The sequence below is a fragment of the Copadichromis virginalis genome, linkage group LG19, assembly GCF_057382275.1.
Source record: "Copadichromis virginalis isolate Kocher_CV1m ecotype Utaka linkage group LG19, C_Virginalis_male_GT1.1, whole genome shotgun sequence".
Classification (NCBI taxonomy): Eukaryota; Metazoa; Chordata; class Actinopteri; order Cichliformes; family Cichlidae; genus Copadichromis; species Copadichromis virginalis.
The window spans coordinates 9,248,538-9,269,410 of record NC_140636.1 but is presented as its reverse complement, the minus strand read 5'-3'; the positions used below and the strand labels follow the sequence as shown (position 1 = coordinate 9,269,410).

Genomic DNA, 20,873 nt, shown 5'->3' with positions numbered 1-20,873 from the left:
CCATGGTAAAAGTTTTTATTTCCTTCTCCATTCTGCACTCAAAGATGGACCGTTTTGTAGTTCCAGCTTGTCAGTTGTCCTAACACGCTGATCTAGTACCGCTCAGGTTAACATTATAAGCACTGACAGGTAAAGTGAATGGCTCATGGCTCCTGTTAGTGGGTGGGATATCCGGTCTTTAAGTGTTGACATATGAACCCTGCTTCTGGGTCCAAACTACTCTGCGTTTATTAAGGTTGTTGTGTTTTTAACATATTTTAATGCTTTGTATCTTGTTCTACTTAATCTGAAGAAGCCTCTAAAAAAAAGGCTGTAATCACTGTCCGCCTCTCTCAGTTTTTATTACCACTGTTCATTCTAAAGCTCAGTTTTTAAAACCTTGTTATGTGATTACAGCCCAGCACAGGCAGCAGTATATTAATGACTAACCTGGTATTGTGGTTTGGATTATCTCAGTTGTTCAGTTGTTTGGTCCATTTTCAGGATTCTGTCATACAATTGTGTTTGTCCCTAACCATCGGGAACCCTCACGTTAACTTTTATCAAGTGGAAAAAAGTTTTCACTATGGTAATGTGTTTATAGTATGCTAACCCTAGCTGTGTAGCTAGCCACCATGTAGCACACCGTTACATACCAGCTAGCCCAACTTCAGTAGCCCTACAAACGTCACTACTGTTTAGTTTTCTGTCTTCATTTATGTCAGAAGTGATAACAGAGCTGTACGTTTTAATTTTTTCAGAAATCCCTCAGTCAGAACATGGTATGTTTAGATGGAAACTAGCGAGCTAACTCCCTGCTATCTTCTTACTCTGTTTAACTTCATAAAACCTGTTTTCATGGATGCCTGAATGTTAAACTTAATTGTTACACCCGGTAGAGCAGCCATACTGATCATTTTATTACAGATGACAGAATTTATACAGTTTTTAAACTCTCAGTGATGCTGCAGTGTTCGTTTGACTTTGGACCCGGACACAGCTCAGACTTAAAGACCTTATACAGATAAAGAGTCCATTTAGTCCTTAAAGTTAATGTGTTAGAAGAAGGAAAAAGAGGCAAGTGTAAGGATTTAAGCAACTTTCACAAGGACCTGTGACGGGCTCTGGGTTTTTCCTGCAGTGGATAGTATCTATCAAAAGAGGCCCACAGAAGAAACAGTGGTGAACCAGCAACAGGGTCATGGGCAGCCAAGTCTCATTCATATGTGTCGAGCGAAATCTGTTCCATGTGATCCAACAGATGAGCTATTTTAGCTCAAATTGCCAGTAAAGTTAAAGCTGGTTCTGATAGAAACATGTCAGAATCCACAGTACATCACAATTTGTTCTGTATGGGGCTGCATAGCCGCAGACCAGTCAGGGTGACCACGCTGACTAATATCCATGCCGAGAGCACCAACAGTGGCCATGTGAGCATCAGCATTGGAGAACGGAGGAATGGAAAAAGGTGATGATGAATCTTTTACATCGTGTGGAAAACCGGATACATCTGCGTCACTTACATGGGAAATACCTGGCACCAGGATGCACTATGGAAAGAAGTCAAGCTGGATGAGGCAAGGCAGGTGGTCATAATGTTATGCCCAGTTGGTATACTTTACTATTGTTCAAATACACAGTCAACAACACTGTGTTTACATTTTTTAATTCATTTTATCAAATTGTATCTGCCCTCCATTTATTGCCTTTATCTAACATGAGCAGTGATTTAAATCTCACATCCTTAAAGACATATAAATAAAAAAAAAGTCTGTCAAGGACATGTAAAATAAAATAAAAATGAAAAGAACATGTTCATTAGAAATAATCGATTGATAGAATGTTAAAATCAGAATACAAAAACATAACTGAACTTAACATAACTCAACTGAATACACACTGATAGAAATGATGACAACAATGCAGACAGAAGGCTATCAGTAATGTATATGTGTTAAAAAATTACATAAAAGACATGATGAGACACATCAAGAAATAACTGAAGTGAACACTCACTGTTCTTTCTGTACAGCAGGATTTCAAAGCAGTTAGATTCATAATTGTCGAACGTCTGTCTGACTTTATCGATGGTCTTCTTGTCTGTCAGCTCTCCGTACATAAAACTGTGAAGGGAAATAAGCAATATGAGAAACTGCAACAATCAATCATCAGTCTTTCATGCCTCTGTATGATATTTCATATATGTTATTAATGGTACTGTCAATGTGTTATCTCACCATCAAAACTCCATTAATTCTTATGTTTGGTTCAATAGAATAAAGTGATGCAACGGCTAAAGGATAAATTGGGCTCACAGGGATGTGAGTGCAGATTTGTTCTGGGCTGTAATCATTCCATAAAGGGAACATTTATACATTTCTCCTACTTTGTTTTCCAAGATCAAATTCCAGTTCCAGTTTGCACATCCACACACATTTGTACTTTTTAGAGTGGGCACAGATTCAGTCACTATTTTATCCATTATGCTGCCACAGTGCAGGTGACCATCGACCATTTGAAAATGAAATACCAGTTTAGACTTTCACTTGATCTTTCCTTGATACACAAACAAACTCAGTGACCAGATCCTGATCAGTTCATCCTTGAGTTCAGTAAATGCTTTTATGTTTTCTTCCAGCTTTGCCAAAGAACTTAAAATGAGGATTTTATTAAATTTCAACATCTTTTGGTTAGAAATGCAGAGTATAGCCATCCATTTTTTTAAATCCAAATCAGGGATGCAGGAGCCAACAGCAGCTATCATACAACAAGAGACAGGGTACACCCCGGACAGGTCTACCAAAGAAAGGCTAAAGCCCCACATGGAAAGACTACAGACTGGATTCAAACCTAGGACCATTACTGTAAGGCACCAGTGCTACCCACCACAGCACCATGATGTGAACACAGAAATTGGACGTTTTCAGAAAACTGGGATTTGACATCTAACCCCACCCTCTAACCTCTAATGGAATGGGCCAAAGTTGAATGTCGCCTTCTAGCAATGTCACCAGTGATGTCAGACATATTAGTAAGCAGAGTGGAAAATTCAACCTGGCCTTACTGCGAGCTGAAGACAGGCATAAGGAAAATTGTTCAGTGAAATGATGTGAAAAATCAAGCACAGCATTAGTTTAGGATTAGCTGTTGTCAGTGCCAGCCCACATCCTCCGCTGGCCTTTCTATCCATCCAATAAGTGAATCTGTGAATCAGTGTGGGCAGACTAAAGCTGCTTAATCTGCCCACAGTTCTTAAGTTAATTAATGTCATATCTTTCTTGTTCTGTATGGGGGTCTCCTGCTTTCACGGGCTTTGGCTTTCCACATTTGCATGTTGAATTACTGGGAAATCCAGCAATACACGTGTAGTGGTGTGGTGATCGGCCTATGGGACCAGTCTAAGACACGAGTCCTTTGTAGGTTGGCTGATAAAAATCCAAAAGCAAAACACTGCAATTTGTATAGCATAATGTTTCATCTTCAATTTGCAGCTGAAGAGGTCTACCTTCACTTTTTATGAAATTGTTTTGTTTTTTCCTTGACTTACTGCTATTAGGATTTTGTGTGAAATGTCAGCACATCTGCACCACTGTTACCGATTCATACCTTTTGTACCACAGTTAAAAGACTAAAAAGAAAAAGAAATGTCTCTGGACCCCATTAACAGGCTGCTGTCTTCCATCAGTTTGGCAGCAGCCTGTAAGTTTAAGCTCTCAGTGGCCTCTTCAATCCTCTGAGTGTCACGACTGAGCGCATTGTCAGTCTCAGTGTCCTCTTCAGCCCAGAGCAGCAGGAAGCACAGGGATAAATCCGTGTCTCTGTTCTCACTCAGCTCAGTGTCCGAATGGAGTCTTTTTAGCTGCAGGCTAGTCAAGGCCGACCCCACCCCCACCCACGCCACACACACACACACACCACCCTCCAGTCACATCTGAGAGCAGCCTGAGGAAAGGGAGTCAAATTTTAAAACATCTTGACTGACAGGCGAGCAGGGCACCGTCCTCGAGGTGGACCGGGAAGAGCTCCCCTGACAGCTCCAGACTGGATTCATTTCAGACACTCACTGAGTGGTGTGCCATCCTCTCTCTACTTCCTCTCTTTCAAAACAAGAGTTTTTCTTCTGGCTAGAGGAGGACAGAATTAGGGAGGTGCAAAACAACTGACACTTTGAAACCTTTTCTTTGTTTGTGTGTATCTTTGCAGGCTAAATAGAGAACTTTGAAAGTGACAGGGTTTGAGCTGTGAATCATGGCTAGTCTGGTGTGGTTATAAATACAATAGTGTTGAAAAAAATATATAAATATATATTGGTTTTTTATGAGTCCCACTCTTCACTGAAGAATAAACCATTAAAAATGCATAAACCCGGGAGCTAAATAAGACATATGAGTCTACTAGAAATTCAGCAAAGGACTGTATGCAAATGTGAAGATGAAATTTAATGCATATATACCTAAACTGGGATTGGATTATTGCTCCATTACCACGCTATAACTAATAATGCTGTTACACAACAATACGTGCATATTTGCAGTCTTTAAAATGAACCTATTCTTATTTCCACCTTTTTTCTTCTTGGACTCAAAGACAGTAGCTCTGCATAATTCAGAGTTCAAAATAGTTGATCTCATGCTGGACCTTGATGCACCCCTCAATCAACCCACTGTCTTAAGCTGTGTTTTAGCCAACTTTCTTCTGATTGGCTGTTCCTTCCAGATGTTAGGCTCAAACAACAAGCAGGCAGGTCGACTTTGGTCGCAGCCAATCACATACAAGTAAACTGCTCTGACTGCAGTTTACTAAGTTTTTCAGTTTATTACCTGAACTTTCAGATATTTTTAATTTGAACATCCTTCAGTGCAACAGTAAATATATGCCAGAAAACAAATAAAAACATATCAGGTCCACTTCAAATGTCTGGTAATGATACAAAATCTAATTTGACTTGTACCTGCATGTGCTGCTCTTCTGCATGACCTCGGCTCTGTGGAAGCCAGACAGCTTGCAGAATCCGTCATTACTGTAAACTATGGGCCACTCCACGATCTGGGCGTTTCCCAGGAGAAAGCTGGTCTCTGACAGACAGACAGGAAAGACAGAACATCAGCTCCAGACAGCATCAAATATAAATAACAGATAAAAGGCTACAAAGCTTCTTAGCCTCTGAGGAGGACTGGATAAAGATGTGTTAGACTGGCCGTGTCAGTTTTAGTTTTGCTTTTCATGAAGCCAACATGTTGTTCTGTTTGTAGTCTTAGTGGGAAGAGATTAAAGGAGAGTCTCTGGTTTGAGGACCTCAGAATTTCAGAGGATGCATACTTTAATTGATCTTTGAAAACTGATTGTAAAGGTTCATTAAGCTTTGCTTTAAATATACTATATTATTATACTAGTAATGAACCTTTTGTTTAGCCAAACCACAAAAAAGTGATTCGACTTTAAACCGATTTGTTAGAGCTCTTGTTGCAAAGCTATTAAACCAGAGGAAATGGTTTGACCATCAATAAAGCTAAAAGCAGGTTTAGAGGGTGTTTTACACTAAAAAGACTAACTCTGAAACAACTTCTCACAGCGGAGGGGACATGCTGCACTGGTAACATGAGGAGGAACGATTACAGCAAGCAAGAACTCTGTGAGCCAGCATGCAGTAAGACAGACTTCAAAAACTCTGAACTTAAAAGCTGCAGCCGTATGTGTGCCCTATGGAATAAGGAACTGAGTAAGGCTTACTTCAAGACAGTCAGCCTGAATCAAATCAACACTGGTTAGGCTACTCAATGACCTTAATGTGCTTCTGGTGCCTGAGCAAAATGTTTTGGGTCATTGCCATGCTGGAAGCTCCATGATCCATCTTCAGTGTCTCGTCCATGATTTTAAGGGGTAAATCGACTGATTCTTATATAGTGCTTTTCTACTCCCCCTGAGCACTCAAAGCTATAACATGCACATTCACCCAATCACACCCATTCACACAAGCACATCCTTCAATGTTTACTATCTAATATTCACGCTCATTCATACTCCGATGGATGTATCGAAGAGAACTTGGGGTTAGTATCTTGCCCGAGGATGCTTGGCATGCCCGGGATCGGCAGGGATCGAAGCACTAACCTTCCGATCAGTAGATGATCTGCTCTACCTCCCGAGCTACAGCCACTCCTTAATACTGTGAAGTCATCCTGTACCCTTAACAGAAAAACAACCCTAAAGCATAATGTTTCCACCTCCATGCTTGACTGTGAGGATGATGTTCTTTGGGTCATCCTCAGCATTTCTCTTCCTCCAAACATGGCGAGTCGAGCTTAATTTTGGTTCTTCTTTGACCACGACACTTTCTCCTAAGCCTTCTCCAACTCATTTAGATGTTTACTGTCAAACCTAAGATGGGGCTGCAAAATTTGAGTCCATTATAATGTAGTGTGTTACCAGTGCAGTTCTTGGTTACTGTGGTTGTCTTCAGATCGTTAACAAGCTCCTCTTGTGTAGCTTTGGGCTGATCCACCACCTGTTTTATGAGCCTCCTCAACCCTTGAGACTTGATGGAGCTGGATGGAGATGCACAGAGCTCCAGACTGAAGGCGACTGAAGTTCATTTCCTCTGTTTCCAAATAACTGAACCAAAAGTTGTCACCTTCTCACCAAGCTTCCTGTTTGCCTTTTGATGGTTTTGTAGGGATCAAATACTTATTTCTCTTAAACACTGTAACATTGTATTATAAATAATTCCCTGCCTGTACAATGGCTAACACTGAGCAGTGCTGATTTTCTAACACTGGAATATTTCTAACATTTTGAGTTATTTTCCAGTGTTAGAAAATCAGCACTGCTCAGTGTTAGTCTTTGTTAATCTTCAAAACTGACTAGGTTACTTTTAAACATATAACACTGTCAAAAGTGTTAATTTAACACTCAACAGTGTTGTATTTAACACTCAGAGGTGTGGATCCATATAGACACTCTCTAGTGTTAATTTAACACTGGAGATTTTGCTGTGTACAGTGTACCATGTAGGGCTTGCGCCATATCATACCGTTCACGGTAATACCGGTATAATGTTAGGATATAATATATATAAATATAAAGATATAATGTTACTGACCTCGAACTGATTTTATGTGGTACACGGCGCTCAAAAATCTGTCAAAAAATGTTTTACTACGAAGCTACGAACCTGCACCGCTTGATGGATTGTCGGAGCATTACGGCTATTGTAGGCAGGAGCCTCGCGGAGTGATACGTACTGTGCTTCAACATAATATTACCCTATTGTGTGTGTATAATCTAGGTTTTGTGGAAATTATACATGGCTGAAGATATGTCGGCCAATTTCCACTGGACATGCCTTTTAGTTAAACTTTCAGCAAGGAATTTGCATTTGCACTGTTAAATTTTTATATAACTTTAATGCACATAAAAAACAGCTGCTTGTTTAAGTGAAAATATATTGATGGGTTGTGGATGTGGAGTTGTAAAGTATTTTGTCTCGCGTCATTTATATCGTCAGTTATATCGTTATCGTAAATTTTAAAATATTATATCGTGATAAATATTTTTGGCCATATTGCCCTGCCCTAATACCATGTATAGTATGCTATATATTTTGTTAGTGTTTATTACTGTTTTCATTTTATTCATTGTTTAGCTTATCAGATAGAAAAACACATCTGCATCATGAATATTTGGTCGAACTTTATGGATACAAAAATCACCTGAACCTGATTCTTCAAGTCAGTTTTACTTATAAGGACAAAATAAATAATGGACATGACCTTATGAACAAGAATGAACACAAATTCCCCCAGACATGCAATCTATAAGAATGAGTGAGAAAATCATAAACCTCCCCAACCCTCTTGTTCAACCTGAATGAGTTACCCAGCAGCTACAGTCTGGCAAAAATGAGACTGCAGAAACATCAGGGCAGAGGAAAAATACCACCAGCAGCTTCTTGCCCTTTCTCCTTTCCCTTTTTAACCACACAGACATTAATAATTCATTTGATATATTCTGCATGGTGATAGCTTGGTCACTGAGGAGAACAATGCAGAAGGTTTTGACTGTTTAACAATTAGCTGTACAAATCTCATGCACATCATAATGCTGCTAAAGTTTAACAGATGTGAGCAGTCCCAATGACATATTCAATTTTTTGTACATAAATTATCTGGAGTATATTAAAACACACACACATTGGGTTTCAGGATTAGCGAGGTTCAGTTTTTTACTCTTAATGTATTTGAGGTGTAGCGCCTGTGCTCCAATGACCAGTAAAAAAGGCTACACTTGTGAAAAGACTAAGTCCTGCATTTCAATACAATCAAAGCTAAAAATGATAAATGACTCTTTATCAGGAGCAACTATGACTAAAGAAATATGGAGGACGGGTATTGTTTGTGTACAACAATGAAATAAAACAAAACACATTATTCCTTTACTTGAAATTAAAACAGCCCATGAGAAAGATTTACTTACTTGATGGCTCTGGCCCCACTGTGCCTTTGATTCCCTCCTTGTGCCTAACCCAACAAATTATCACTGCTCATGAGTTATGCATCAACCTATCACACTAAACACAGCCCAATCAGCAGCACTGCAGGGTAGGCCAAAACTTTGTTTAATTCCTTAGAGTCTTTTCAAAGTAAAAGCCATCTAGTGCATCAACTTTTACCATCTTGTTTTTGGAAAAGCTGGAAACAGCCATGACTGCTCTTCATGCTATGAAATACCCAGATATTGCTGAACCATTTAATAATATATATAACTGATAGCCAAACTCAGAGAAATAACACCCTAATCATAATGGGCCAAGATGATCTTTTAAGGGTTTTTTTTTTTTTTTTTGGCATGTTTACATGGGCAGCACGGTGGCACGGTGGTTAGCACTGTTGCCTCACAGCAAGAAGGTCCTGAGTTCAATTCCACCATCAGGCCGGGGTCTTTCTGTGTGGAGTTTGCATGTTCTCCCCGTGTTTGCGTGGGTTCACTCCGGCTTCCTCCCACCGTCCAAAGACATGCAGCTTGTGGGGATAGGTTAATTGGATAATCCAAATTGCCACTAGGTGTGAATGGTTGTCTGTCCCTATGTGTTAGCCCTGCGACAGACTGGCGACCTGTCCAGGGTGTACCCCGCCTTTCGCCCTATGACAGCTGGGATAGGCTCCAGCGCCCCCCGTGACCCTGAAAAAGGATAAGCGGAAGCGAATGGATGGATGTTTGCATTTATTAAATAGTAAAGCAGTGAAAATGGACAGAAAAGGGAGAGAGAAGAGGGAAGACATGCTACAAAGGTCCATGGGTTACTTGAAGCCAGGCTGCTGCACTCTGGCCACGAGGTTGTCTGCTCACCCGCTGAGCTAAAGAGGCAGCTGAGCTTTTAAAGTAAATAACCTTTTCATTGTTAAGCCGTGCACAACACATCTCCCAAACTCTCCTGTCGCTGTCTGTTTTATACACCTAAACATCCTCAAGCTGACAGTCAGCTGCTGCATAAGGAAATCCCAAAAGACTTCAGCTAAATCTATCCGATCTCTCCGATGTTTGCATCTCCTCGAAATCACAACAAAACACACGAGCAAGAAAATAGTAACAACTGTTTCATTTTCAAGGCTCTTTCCATTAAAAAGTAGGTGATTACAGCAAATAACAATATCATAATGTTAACAAAGTAAATAAAGGTTCACTGTAATAGTAACTAATTATATAAAGTATATTTAAGGGCTGCATGGTGGTGCAGTGATTAACACTGTTGCCTCACAGCATACACCTCCTTTTCCACCATCAGGCCGGTCTTTCTGTGTGGAGCATGTTCAACCCGTGTTTGCGTTCTCTCCAGGTACTCCAGCTTCCTCCCACAGCTCAGAGACATGCAGTTAGTGGGGTTAGATTAAATGATGTTTCTAGGTGCCCGAATGGTTGTCTCTATGTGAGGCTAACGGTCTCTTGCCTCTCACCCTAAGACAGCGCTCCCATACCCCCGGGCCACAGACCTGTACTGGTCCGTGAGTTGTTTGGTACCTGGCCGCGAGAGATAAGGCTCGGGTGTGAAATTTATGGTTTTCAGGGTTTTTATCATTAACTCTGTCTTTTCCCGTGTTGTAGTTGTGTGTCTTATTTTGAAAGAAATATTTACGCATTACCATAGCGACCAGAGAGCATTAAAGGAGGACGTTGCTCTCAATGTTGTTGGCGCATTTCAGGAGGACGCTGCTAATAAATTTACACAATTACACAGTGAATTCACATTTATTATTATATTTACAAAAGACCACAGTTTTTGTCTTGGTTGTATCATTTTATTTTGTTGTATTTGTCCGCGACACCTGAAAGGCCAGTCCGTGCAAATATTGTCTGACATTAAACTGGTCTGTGGCGCAAAAAAGGTTGGGGACCGCTGATTTAAGACAGCTGGGATAGGCTCCAACCCCAATGTGGGCCTGAATTGAATAAGCGGAAGAGAATGGATATTTATGAAGCTAACTCATTGGTTAACATGTCTGAGAAGTCAAAAAACAGACAGCAGTATTTGGAATGAACATGCAAAAGCAGTGATGTCCCTTATCACCTGCCAGGAATATTGTCCTGGTAACTCAGAGAGACTTCTCTCTTCCAAAATAAAAACAGTTGGCTGGTAAAAGGCTGGATTTTAGGATGAAAAGATACTGTAGCAGCCAATCAAATAAGACTGCATGTATGCACAAAAAGCAGCATTTCCACCTGTTCTACATTTACAGCATTGAGGAAAACTCTGTGAAACAGCATTTAAGCTCTGGAAAGACAATAAAATTTCTGCAGTGAGACACGAGCGGATGAGTTGTTGAAGGTGTGTCAGCAGCTCTTTCAGCCATTTACAGACTGATGAGTAAAACCCTCAAGCAGCACACTCTATTGATTTCACCAGTCAGCCATCTAATGATAAAAAAAAGCGATCATAAAAACGTTCTTGCTGTAGTCAGGGGAAAACCTCTATCACTGCATTGGCCTTCCAGCACTGACTGGGTGATATTTGATTTTTAACAATTGTATATTTTTTAAAAACTCATCAGCTGAACGCCTTGCAATGATCATGTGACCACAGATATACTGGAAAAGCATATAGATGGCATTTGAAAGTGTGCGAGTATATTCAAAGGGGAACGGTGACCTTTTATAATATTAACTGTCTTCATGAAGCCGTAACAGCAGGCTGACAGTCAAAGTATCACCTGGGGCTGGTTTTCAGTGACTTTGTTTTAAAATGATATTCTCACTGATTTTATGTCTCCACTGACACGTTTTTCTTTCCTGCTACAAGAAGAGAAGTTTTTTTCTTTTAACAGCCCCTCCTGTTATGAGAAAGCGCTTCTACAACATGAAAAATGAGGAGTGGAAGGCCATATCCAAACAGGACATGGCTTGTAAAAACACCTTGAATTTTGTTTTTGTGGTTGTGGAAGCATCACGGATAATATTTTTAAACTTCACTGTAACTATTTTTTTTCCTGGATTCAATGGAAAAGAAAATCCAAGTACTGTATAGAGTGGGTTCTTTAGAGCTCAGCAGGGATATTATTTGTGTGAAATAAAACCTTTGAATCAATGTCCCACAACACCAGATTAGCTGGAAATTTCCATCAATCCACTTCCACGTAGTGGAGCCTGTCCCTGCTCCATAGGGCAAGAGGTGGGATTATACAGAGAGACAGACCATTCACACCTACGTCCAACTTAGAACCACCAATTAACCCCACAAACTGCGTGTCATTGGACTGTGGGAGAAAACCAGAGTACCCAGAGAGAACATTCAAACACCCTACAGAAAATGGAAATGTGGTATGTGGTTTCAGGAAAACTGAAGATTTTTAAATGCACAAAGCAAAAACAAACAATTTGCTTCTAGGAGGACTTTTGGTGTAAGTTCACTTATAATCAGCTCAGCAAAGCATAACCTCAAATCTTATTCAGAGTTCAGCGAACTGATGAAAACTAAGCCAAGTCTTACACGAGTCTCAGATGTCTGCACTAACAATCTAGTAAATGAACAACTGAAAAAACTTATGGGTTGCCAATACATCTGAGACTTTCACCTGGTCTTGTCCACCTTCCACCATCTCCACTGAGCCTAATATGATGTGTTCTCTGGCACCACCCACAGGAGAACATCTCCAGATTTTTCATTCACCCAAAAGTTTAGTTTGAAACAGGCATTTGATTAAAATAACTTTTTTATTTAATTTAGTGCAAAATGCTTCAGGCTCACGTGCTGATGGAGCTGAAAAATGATCCCCCAAAAAATCCGCAGAGCATCATGGGTAAGGGGTGAGATGGACAGAAGAGTCCGGAACAAGATCAGCCTCATCTGTTCTCTGCATCACTTTCCAAACAATTACTTAACAGATTTTTCAGCACTAAAGGGAACGGGAGTTACTTAATTTATCACCTTCTCGTTTTAAGCCTGAAACCTGATGACTGCAGCCTCCTGTGGGCTCTTTAAAATTAAAGTGCTGACTAAGACTTAATGCCACACACACAAAAAACACATTGAATCATCTTGACCTTTTCCCACTCTCCTCTTTCATCCCAGCCAAGTTGTTAGCTGGACTGTGGTATCTGCCCAGTATGGCTGCCTGAAGGCAGATACCACGGGAGCACCTGAAGAAAAACTAAAGCCATCGTGGGACTTTATTAAAACCCACTTTTAATAGATTATTCCAAAGTTAACAGCTCTGATTTAATTTTCAGAGAACTGTGTGACAGGCTATGAAACCTGTTACTGTTTAATTTTTATTAAAGCCGAATGAAAGAAATAATACATTTAAAGTCTTTTGTTTTTTTTAATCTGTTGTGCTGTAAGAGCTCATCCTACCAACACATTCCAATGTCCTTAAAAATGACAGGAGCTGCTTAGCAGTACTCAACTTCCAGCTGGAAATACAACCCCAACTCCAAAAAACTAGGATGCTTTTTAAAATATAAAACAAAACAGAATGCTGTGATTTGCATATCTTGTACTGACTGGGTAGGCAGAGAGCTCAGGCCGGAAAGGATGAGCAGCAGGTTAGAGCGATTGAAGATAGAGAGGGAAATGTACTAATGAGTGAAGCGTGTGTCCTGAGAAAATGTTAGGAGTGTTTTGAGGAGCTGATGAATGAAGTAAATGAGATAGAGACAAAGGTGGATGGAGGAAAGTTAACGAATAAGGAAGTGAAGAGGAACAATAAGGAGGAATCGATGGCAGCTATGAAGAGTAGAGGTTGGGCAATAAAGTTAGAGAGGCAAAACTGAGATGGTTTGGACATGTGCAGAGGAGGGATAGTGGATATGCATGAGCAAACAAAGAAGACTTCAGTGACGATTCATAGATTTAGTGAAACAGAACATGCAGAGGGCTGGAAAAGTAAAACAAACTGCTAAAGGAACTTTTGTTAACTGGTCAGTACCATGATTGGATATAAAATTAGCATCTTAGGGAGGGAGAGTTTCTCAGAAGTGATGATGGGCAGAGGTTCACCTCAATCTGCAAAAAAACAATGTCTATAAACTGTAGAACGGAATTGAAAGAGATGCTGTCGGAAATCACAGCATCATTTTCTAGAAATCGTTGTCTGTGAGCAGAGTTCACCATGCCAGCCACAAATCCAGGTTGCAAAGAAGAAGCCATGATCCATTTTTTGGAATTGGGGTTGTATACCCATCATTACTCACTGAAGTTCTACATAAACACACTTCGGCTGCTGTCATCATTTAAATGTAAGTTTACATTTGTAAATGTAAAACGTAAATTTGAATTTTGCTATTTTTTTGGCTCTCCTTGTGCCCTTGATGGAAGAGTGATTGGCGTGTTTTCAGGCTTTTATCCTGGGACAGAACATTTTGGCACTGGTGAAGTTGTCAGTGTTACCGATGACCACGCTCACTTCTATAGGGCACATAAACACCAAATCTGAAAGTGATGTGAGCCAGGTGCTGTGAATTTTGCAGTCACTAACCTCCGTTCAGTTGAATAGTTATGGGAGAGTTCGGATTTATGTGACAGCACTCTCCTCCACTATAATTAAAATATCAAATATCAAATGAATATGGTTTTGGAAAAAAATATTCCAGCACTCCAGCAGAGCATCAGAGACTTGGACAATCAATGCCAAGGTGCACTGAAACAGTCGGTGATGGATTTTGTTCAATCCTGAGGTATGGAGGAGCTGACAGGCCAGAGAACAATGTACAACATCAACATCTTTTGCTACTCACATCATCCCAGACAGTTTCATTTGTGATTTCTTAAACAGAAAAAAAAAAAAACGAAATAACACGAGAGAAACTACAACAAATTTTTTTTTTTGACTAAGGGCAAGCGACAGAAACACCTTTCCGGAACCATCTTTTTGACCTCAATACCACCACACAGCCTGAACCTCCTCAGTTCACAAGTCATTCCGGCCGATTACCCGGCAGACGTTTTTGGGAAGATAAAGGAAAGCAATCAATCTAATAGAGACGAGAGCGCGTTTTCAGGCCGGTGCCAAGACAAGGCGCAGTTTACGAGAAAGATAGCTTTTTTCCCTCTCGTGCAGAAACAACACAAAAAAGCAGTCAACAGTGATGCAGAGTAATACCTAGCAATTCAAGGAAAGGGGGGCACGTTTTTATTATTTAACCAGGCAGATCGTTCATTCCGTCTAACTAAACCTAACGCAGATACAGCATTACATGACGGAGCATGCTATAAAAAATTCAAACCACTGTGTAGTCCTTTCACTCTGTTCCCGTGTAATAATAATAATAATAATAATAATAATAATAATAATAATAATAATAATAACTTCAGTTTATGACAAAAAAACTTTATTTAAAAAAAACTGGCGACATAATGGCCTCGCATAAACTCAATAATTTAACATGAAAAGTTAAAGGCGATGCGTAAACTGTAACTGTTGAGGGACCTTAACGCAAACAAAATCCAATGTGATTGGAAAATATTCTCATTTCTGAAATCAGCTTCTTTTTTATCTCTTGCTTGGGTTTGACGGGCATCAGCTGATGAATAATATTGGGTTCACGTTGCCTCACACGGGGAGCAAACAAATAAATGCAGGTATAAAGTGACTTTATGTGATTATATCCTCCAAACCTCCCTCGTTGCACTGATATAAAACACACACACACACACACACACACACACACACACACACACACACACACACACACACACACACACTGTTTTCCATCAAAGTCCTGGTCCAAGCGATCTGGTAAAACCAAACCCAAAGCAAGCTTCGCTCCTACGCGTGGACTCACCACTTGAACGCCGGACTATGTTCTCCAGAAAAGTGTTTTGCGGTGCCACAAGCCCTCTCTTTCCCCCGGGCATCCTGCTGCGGGCGGACGGAGCTGGTGTCTGTGGCGGTGTGTCTGCTGCTGGAATGTCGGTACTGACGCTGGCTCTCAGTCGGACCGATGGGGAAGCTCATTGTAACCGTGCGCTCTGGATGCTCGGTGCGCACTGAGCCACAGCAGCGGCGCTACATCCCGCTGCCTGCACGGAGCTCCAGGACGCATGCGTGTCGGCTGCCGAGTGCTCGCTCTTCAAAATAACGATGTACTGTAATGTTTGTGTAATAAATGCTGTTTACTGGCTAATATTTAGCAATAAGTGGAACCTTTATATATTTATCACACATTCGGTTTGCATCGTTAGTAACGCAGATGGCAATATCAGACTAGTTATGTTTTTCATTTGCATTTTGATGAGATTTTCTAAACAATTTACATAACTGCTCAATAGCGCATTAGAATTAAAATTATTTGGCACTAGAACTGCAGCTTATTTATTTCTTATTGTTCTGATTAGGGTTAATCTGCCAAGTGTTTTCCTCTGTTGACTAATTTATTGTTTGCTCTCCAACATCACAGAAAATGGTGGTAATCAGTCATAGTTTCATGCATTTTAAGATTGAAGAAGAATTTATGAAAACAGAAAATCAGCCCAGACTGAAAGAAAGCAGCAAATACTTCCAATGGAGAAGCTGGAACCAGAGGACCAAAAGGTAGCTGTAGATTATTAATAAATCAGCTATACTTGGTCAGTTTACAGACATCAAGTTTTAATGGCAATTTCTTTCAAAAGATCTATTCATAAAAGCGTGTTAAAACCATAATACAGTTCTTTTTAAGTTGATTTCATAGACACGTCCATCTACGGTTATAGGATACACAGCATCGACAATCTACAGATCAAGAATATAAGGTTAACAATTTAACTGTTTAGGCACCAGAAAGGAAAACTTAAATGTTGGTCTACTGGAGCAGAGGGCCCAACTAGAGGAAGGAGGAAGGTATAATGAGTTAAACCTGGCAGGTTTTCATCGACAAACTTGTAACACAGCAGGAATTAATGCCAGGAGAAATAAAGAGCCAAGTGAAACAAACAACCCCAAAATTCCCCTTTTTAACTTTATTTCAATTCATGCTGAGCAAAAGTGATATAGTGTGTTAATCAGTGAGATTTAGAGCTGTCAACAGATGCATTTTTTAATCTCAGGACAGAGTCAGGCTGGCTGTTTCCTGCATCCACCCTTAATAAACTATCTGTGCTTCCTAATTCAAACATGGTACATGAGAGAAATCTAGCAGAATAATTCAAAATAGTGAGCAGATAAGTAACTGTGAGTTGCTTTAGTATGAAGCAGTAAAACTAGTGTCTCCCTCTGCGAGCTTCCCCCAGGAACGCTCATTAGCTTGCATAAAGGATTAATGGGGCACCTGGGAGCAGAAGGCCTCCACTGGAGCAAGAGACCACACTTCATGCTGACGTCACCACCAGTGATGGGAATAACGGCGTTACAATAACGCCGTCACTAACGGCATTACTTTTTTGAGTAACGAGTAATCTAACTAATTACTATTCCTATCGTTACAACGCCGTTACAGTTACTAACAAGAAAACGCGGTCCACTACTATTTTTCAACAAACAGACAGTTGGAGCTGTGTTCAGCTTACCGCATTTCATATCAGTTGCACGGAAGTAGCTGTAAGTAAACTGGACGCTACAGCTTTAAGCAGCGGCGCGCTCCCGCAGACGGCAATCACGATCACTGTCTAGCACAACACCTGGAGCTAAGGGAGCAAAACAATCACATGAGTGCTGCTGTTTGACTGAGGAAGAATAAAGTAGTCGAGGTAAGCCAATCACATGACCACTTAAAGAAAAAAACAAAAAAAACAGGGGAAGTTTTAGGAGTGACGAGAGAGAGAGAGAGAGAGAGAGAGAGAGAGAGAGAGAGAGAGAGAGAGAGACCGCAGAAAAAGAGAGAGAGAGCGAGTTTTAAGATGTGAGAGATTTGTGACGTTTATCGTGTTTGGAGTGTGTAGTTCATGTGTTGTCTTGTGTAGTTAGTGTGTAGTGTTGTGGATAGTTTTGTGTTGTGTGTCATAACAATGAGGCGGCTGCTGTCTCCGGGTAGAAACAGGAGTGATACACCTGCTGCTGTCACTCCTGTAGGTATCAGGCTGTGATGTTCTCCTTTATAGTGGACAGAAATTATTTTTTTGGAGTGGCACAAATAATTTGTGTGGCATCTTATTGAATAAAGAACAGCTGATTGTTCTGTAAATAGTTTGAAATGGTTATTAAAAAAATCAAGGTAAAAGGTAAATTGATGCAAATAACTTTGTTGTTTGCAAAACTTGTGCACAGGATTTTAAAATTGACCATTTATATTTGCATTTAAAGTTATGAAATATGATTCATTAAACATGTTTAGTGGTTGTTACAGTGAAAAATATAACTTTTTCTACTCTGATTTTATGTTTTTTGTCGGATTTTAGATCAATTGTGTTAATACAGTATGTCAAAATGAAAACATAACTGTAAATTCAGACATGTGAGGTTGTGCTGAAAAGGATGATACCAAACAAGGCAAAGTAAATAGTTTTTAAAGGTGAAATGTAGAGGAAACATCAAAAGTAGTTAAAATGGCCAATTACACGCTGGACCCCAGAGGGTTAAACTTTTTTTTAAAGTAACGCAATAGTTACTTTTCAAGTAATTAATTACTTTTAGAATATTGTAACTTAGTTACTAACTCAGTTTTTTAAGAAGTAACTAATTAATTACTTTTTCAAAGTAACTTGCCCAACACTGGTCACCACATTGTATCTACTGCACTGTACATAGCAGGTCTAAAAACTACACTAAAGCTGATCAGATTGTCTCAATCTTTGACTGTTTGCACTTTAAATACCTGGTGACCCTCTCTTCTACTGTAACCCCTAAGAAAATCAACCCTGAGTTTGAAAACTAAGTTACTAACCTTATTAAGAATTTGAATGTGTCTGTGGAGATGATCCAAAAACACAATTATAAATGTTCAAAAAGGACAAAAAACACCTACAGTAACCATCCCATTGAGCTTTAAGTGGCCATTAAAACCAACATTATGGAAACCATACATTGACTAAGTCTTTGAGTTAACACTCAAATGTTGGACTCTATCCCAAAGTCTTACGTGCAAATCTCCCTTTTTGCACCTACTAACACTCTTTTCATCTGATGCTGTCAAGAAATCTGTCAGCATCACCTCGGATATTCCAGCATGTGTGTAAACACGCGAGGTGGCAAATGCTCTCATGGGATAACCTTAATTGGCCCAGTTGCATCATGGGGTATCAACCATATGTGACAGCACAGGTCGGACAGCTGCCGTCTGCTCTAACAGAGCTGTGCAGACGAGCCTCTCTCTCTCTTACACAAGGTGAATGTCTCTCACTCTACAGAGGTTCATTAACGACAAATCTGTTGCTGGAAAGGAACCAGTCAGTTGGTGTAGCTGACTTTATATTGAAGTGGACGGAAGAGAGTGTTTTCAGCGTGTCAACTAACTGAAGAATACTAGTGAGCTCAATATGCACCTTGTTTATGCTTGTTTGTCTGAAAGTTGTTCTGGCACACGAAAAATTAGCAGTCAGACGAGGTCATGGCATGTTAGAATGCAAAGGTGTCTGTGTCAGGGTCCTGGGTCGGAGTGACCCAGGATCCCTGAGCAGTTATGAATTATATTATCATTGTATGTATATTTGGTGTTGCTGTCCTTCTCCCTGTTTGCGTGTGTGAATATGTGTTTCTGCGGGCGCCTTCAGGCCTGCTGGTGGACTGGCCACACCCGAAGCCACACACCTGCTGCCAGTGTTGGGAAGGTTACTTTTAAAATGTATTCCATTACAGAATACAGAATACATGCCCCAAAATGTATTCTGTAACGTATTCCGTTACGTTACTCAATGACAGTAACGTATTCTGAATACTTTGGATTACTTAATATATTATCATGCTTTTTACAACAACGTGAATGTACTATTGCTGTGTGATTTATTACTATTACTGAAGGTCCGCAACTCCGAGCTGTAGTAAAGGGACCTCTGACTAATACGGCGGGGTCCCTGTCGGCTTGTAGTCGAAAACTAGCTCTACTTTGTTGTGTGGGTCAACTTTTCTTGCAAGAGACAGAGAGAGGCGTTGAAAGGCTGCTCCAACAGAACTTATTGTTTTCGGAGGAAAACACAAACACGGTGTACAGTCGAGTCCTAATAGCTTACTTACAACTGGGCTCGTCAGGCGCTCTTCTTGGCTGAAGTGGTTATTATTATATTATTATATTATTATTATATTATATTTATTATATTTACATGCTTCCAGCTCCCGTTTTTCCTCGATGACAACTCATACCTTTCCACTCCCCTTTTTCTCCCTCCTCGCGCTCACAGACACATAACGTGTATGGCAGTCCATTCTCCCTGCAACACGGACTACACTGCCCATGATGCTACATTCTTTAGAGCTATGCTTGTAGCATTCTGCCTGTTAGCTTAGCACAACAACAACAACAACGAAAAGGCGCTCTCTCACCCAGGAAACACACAGTCGCAGAGAGAGAGAGAGCGTCGCCCTGTAACCATGGCAACCGTAACGCTGCCGCCCGGAACAAAAGAACGTAGCTGTCAAACAAAACCCAAACAGTCCTGACCCGCGACAATATGAAACAGGAAAGTACCGCAGTGTAATCCATTTATTTCAACAAAGTAACTGTATTCTGAATACCACCTTTTTAAACGGTAACTGTAACGGAATACAGTTACTCATATTTTGTATTTTAAATACGTAACGGCGGTACATGTATTCCGTTACTCCCCAACACTGCCTGCTGCTGATCAGGCCTCGTCGGGGGAGCTACTTAGGAGAGTCTTGGAGCTCCCACCGACGCGGGATCATTGCGTGAGACTCCACGTTAGTCATCCTGTTGAGCTCAGTTAGTGTGTGTATGCCCGCGGTTATATGTGTCCTGACGGCTGCTTCTATTGTGTCCCCAGGAGAGGTGTGGAGTGCCAGACAGCAGCCAGCACGGGGATTGCTGAGACACGGGAGCGGAGAGCACAAACACTGGGAGAAGACACGACACGGGAGTCTGGGGAAAGCACGGCAATTTATTGTTGTTTAGTTCCATACACTGTAAATAAACGCACTGTTTACACACAGAGCACGGCGCCTGGGTCCTCCTTCCCTACACCCCCACGGTCTGCCATGCTAAACCGTGACAGTCTGGGTCCTCAATGCAAAAGCCCATAATATCCATGTGAACTTCTCAAACCACTACTGAAGTATAATCGACTTTAGAGGTTTAGGTCCATTTCCATCACACCATACCATTAGGGAGGCATCAGGTTGCAGGATTGCAATAAGTCCGAACATCAGGCAGAGTCATAACTTTAGCTAAATGTTACAGGCATGGCCCTTTAAGGGTGAAGCCTGATGGGAAATGTATTCGGGATGTGTGTTGCGGGACTACCCTGGTGTGTGTGTGGAGAGAGAGGAGAAGAGGAAAAAGTAAAGGTTAGCAACAGAAGAGGCGGAAAGAAAATTAGTAAA

At 40.7% G+C, this 20,873-nt stretch overlaps 1 protein-coding gene across 1 annotated transcript in view; it reads right to left on the bottom strand.

Annotated features, from left to right (window-relative positions):
- kcnh5b (potassium voltage-gated channel, subfamily H (eag-related), member 5b) overlaps positions 1-15,441 on the bottom strand; it is a 204,068-nt gene extending 188,627 nt beyond the window's left edge. Inside the window, exons 1-3 of the mRNA XM_085442102.1 lie at positions 15,250-15,441; positions 4,931-5,054; positions 1,996-2,102 (exon numbers count right to left, since the gene is read on the bottom strand). Coding sequence (XP_085298228.1) covers positions 1,996-2,102; positions 4,931-5,054; positions 15,250-15,322 — 304 coding nt within the window. The 5' untranslated portion in view covers positions 15,323-15,441. The remainder of the gene's footprint in view (positions 1-1,995; positions 2,103-4,930; positions 5,055-15,249) is intronic.
- Positions 15,442-20,873: the final 5,432 nt, after the last annotated feature.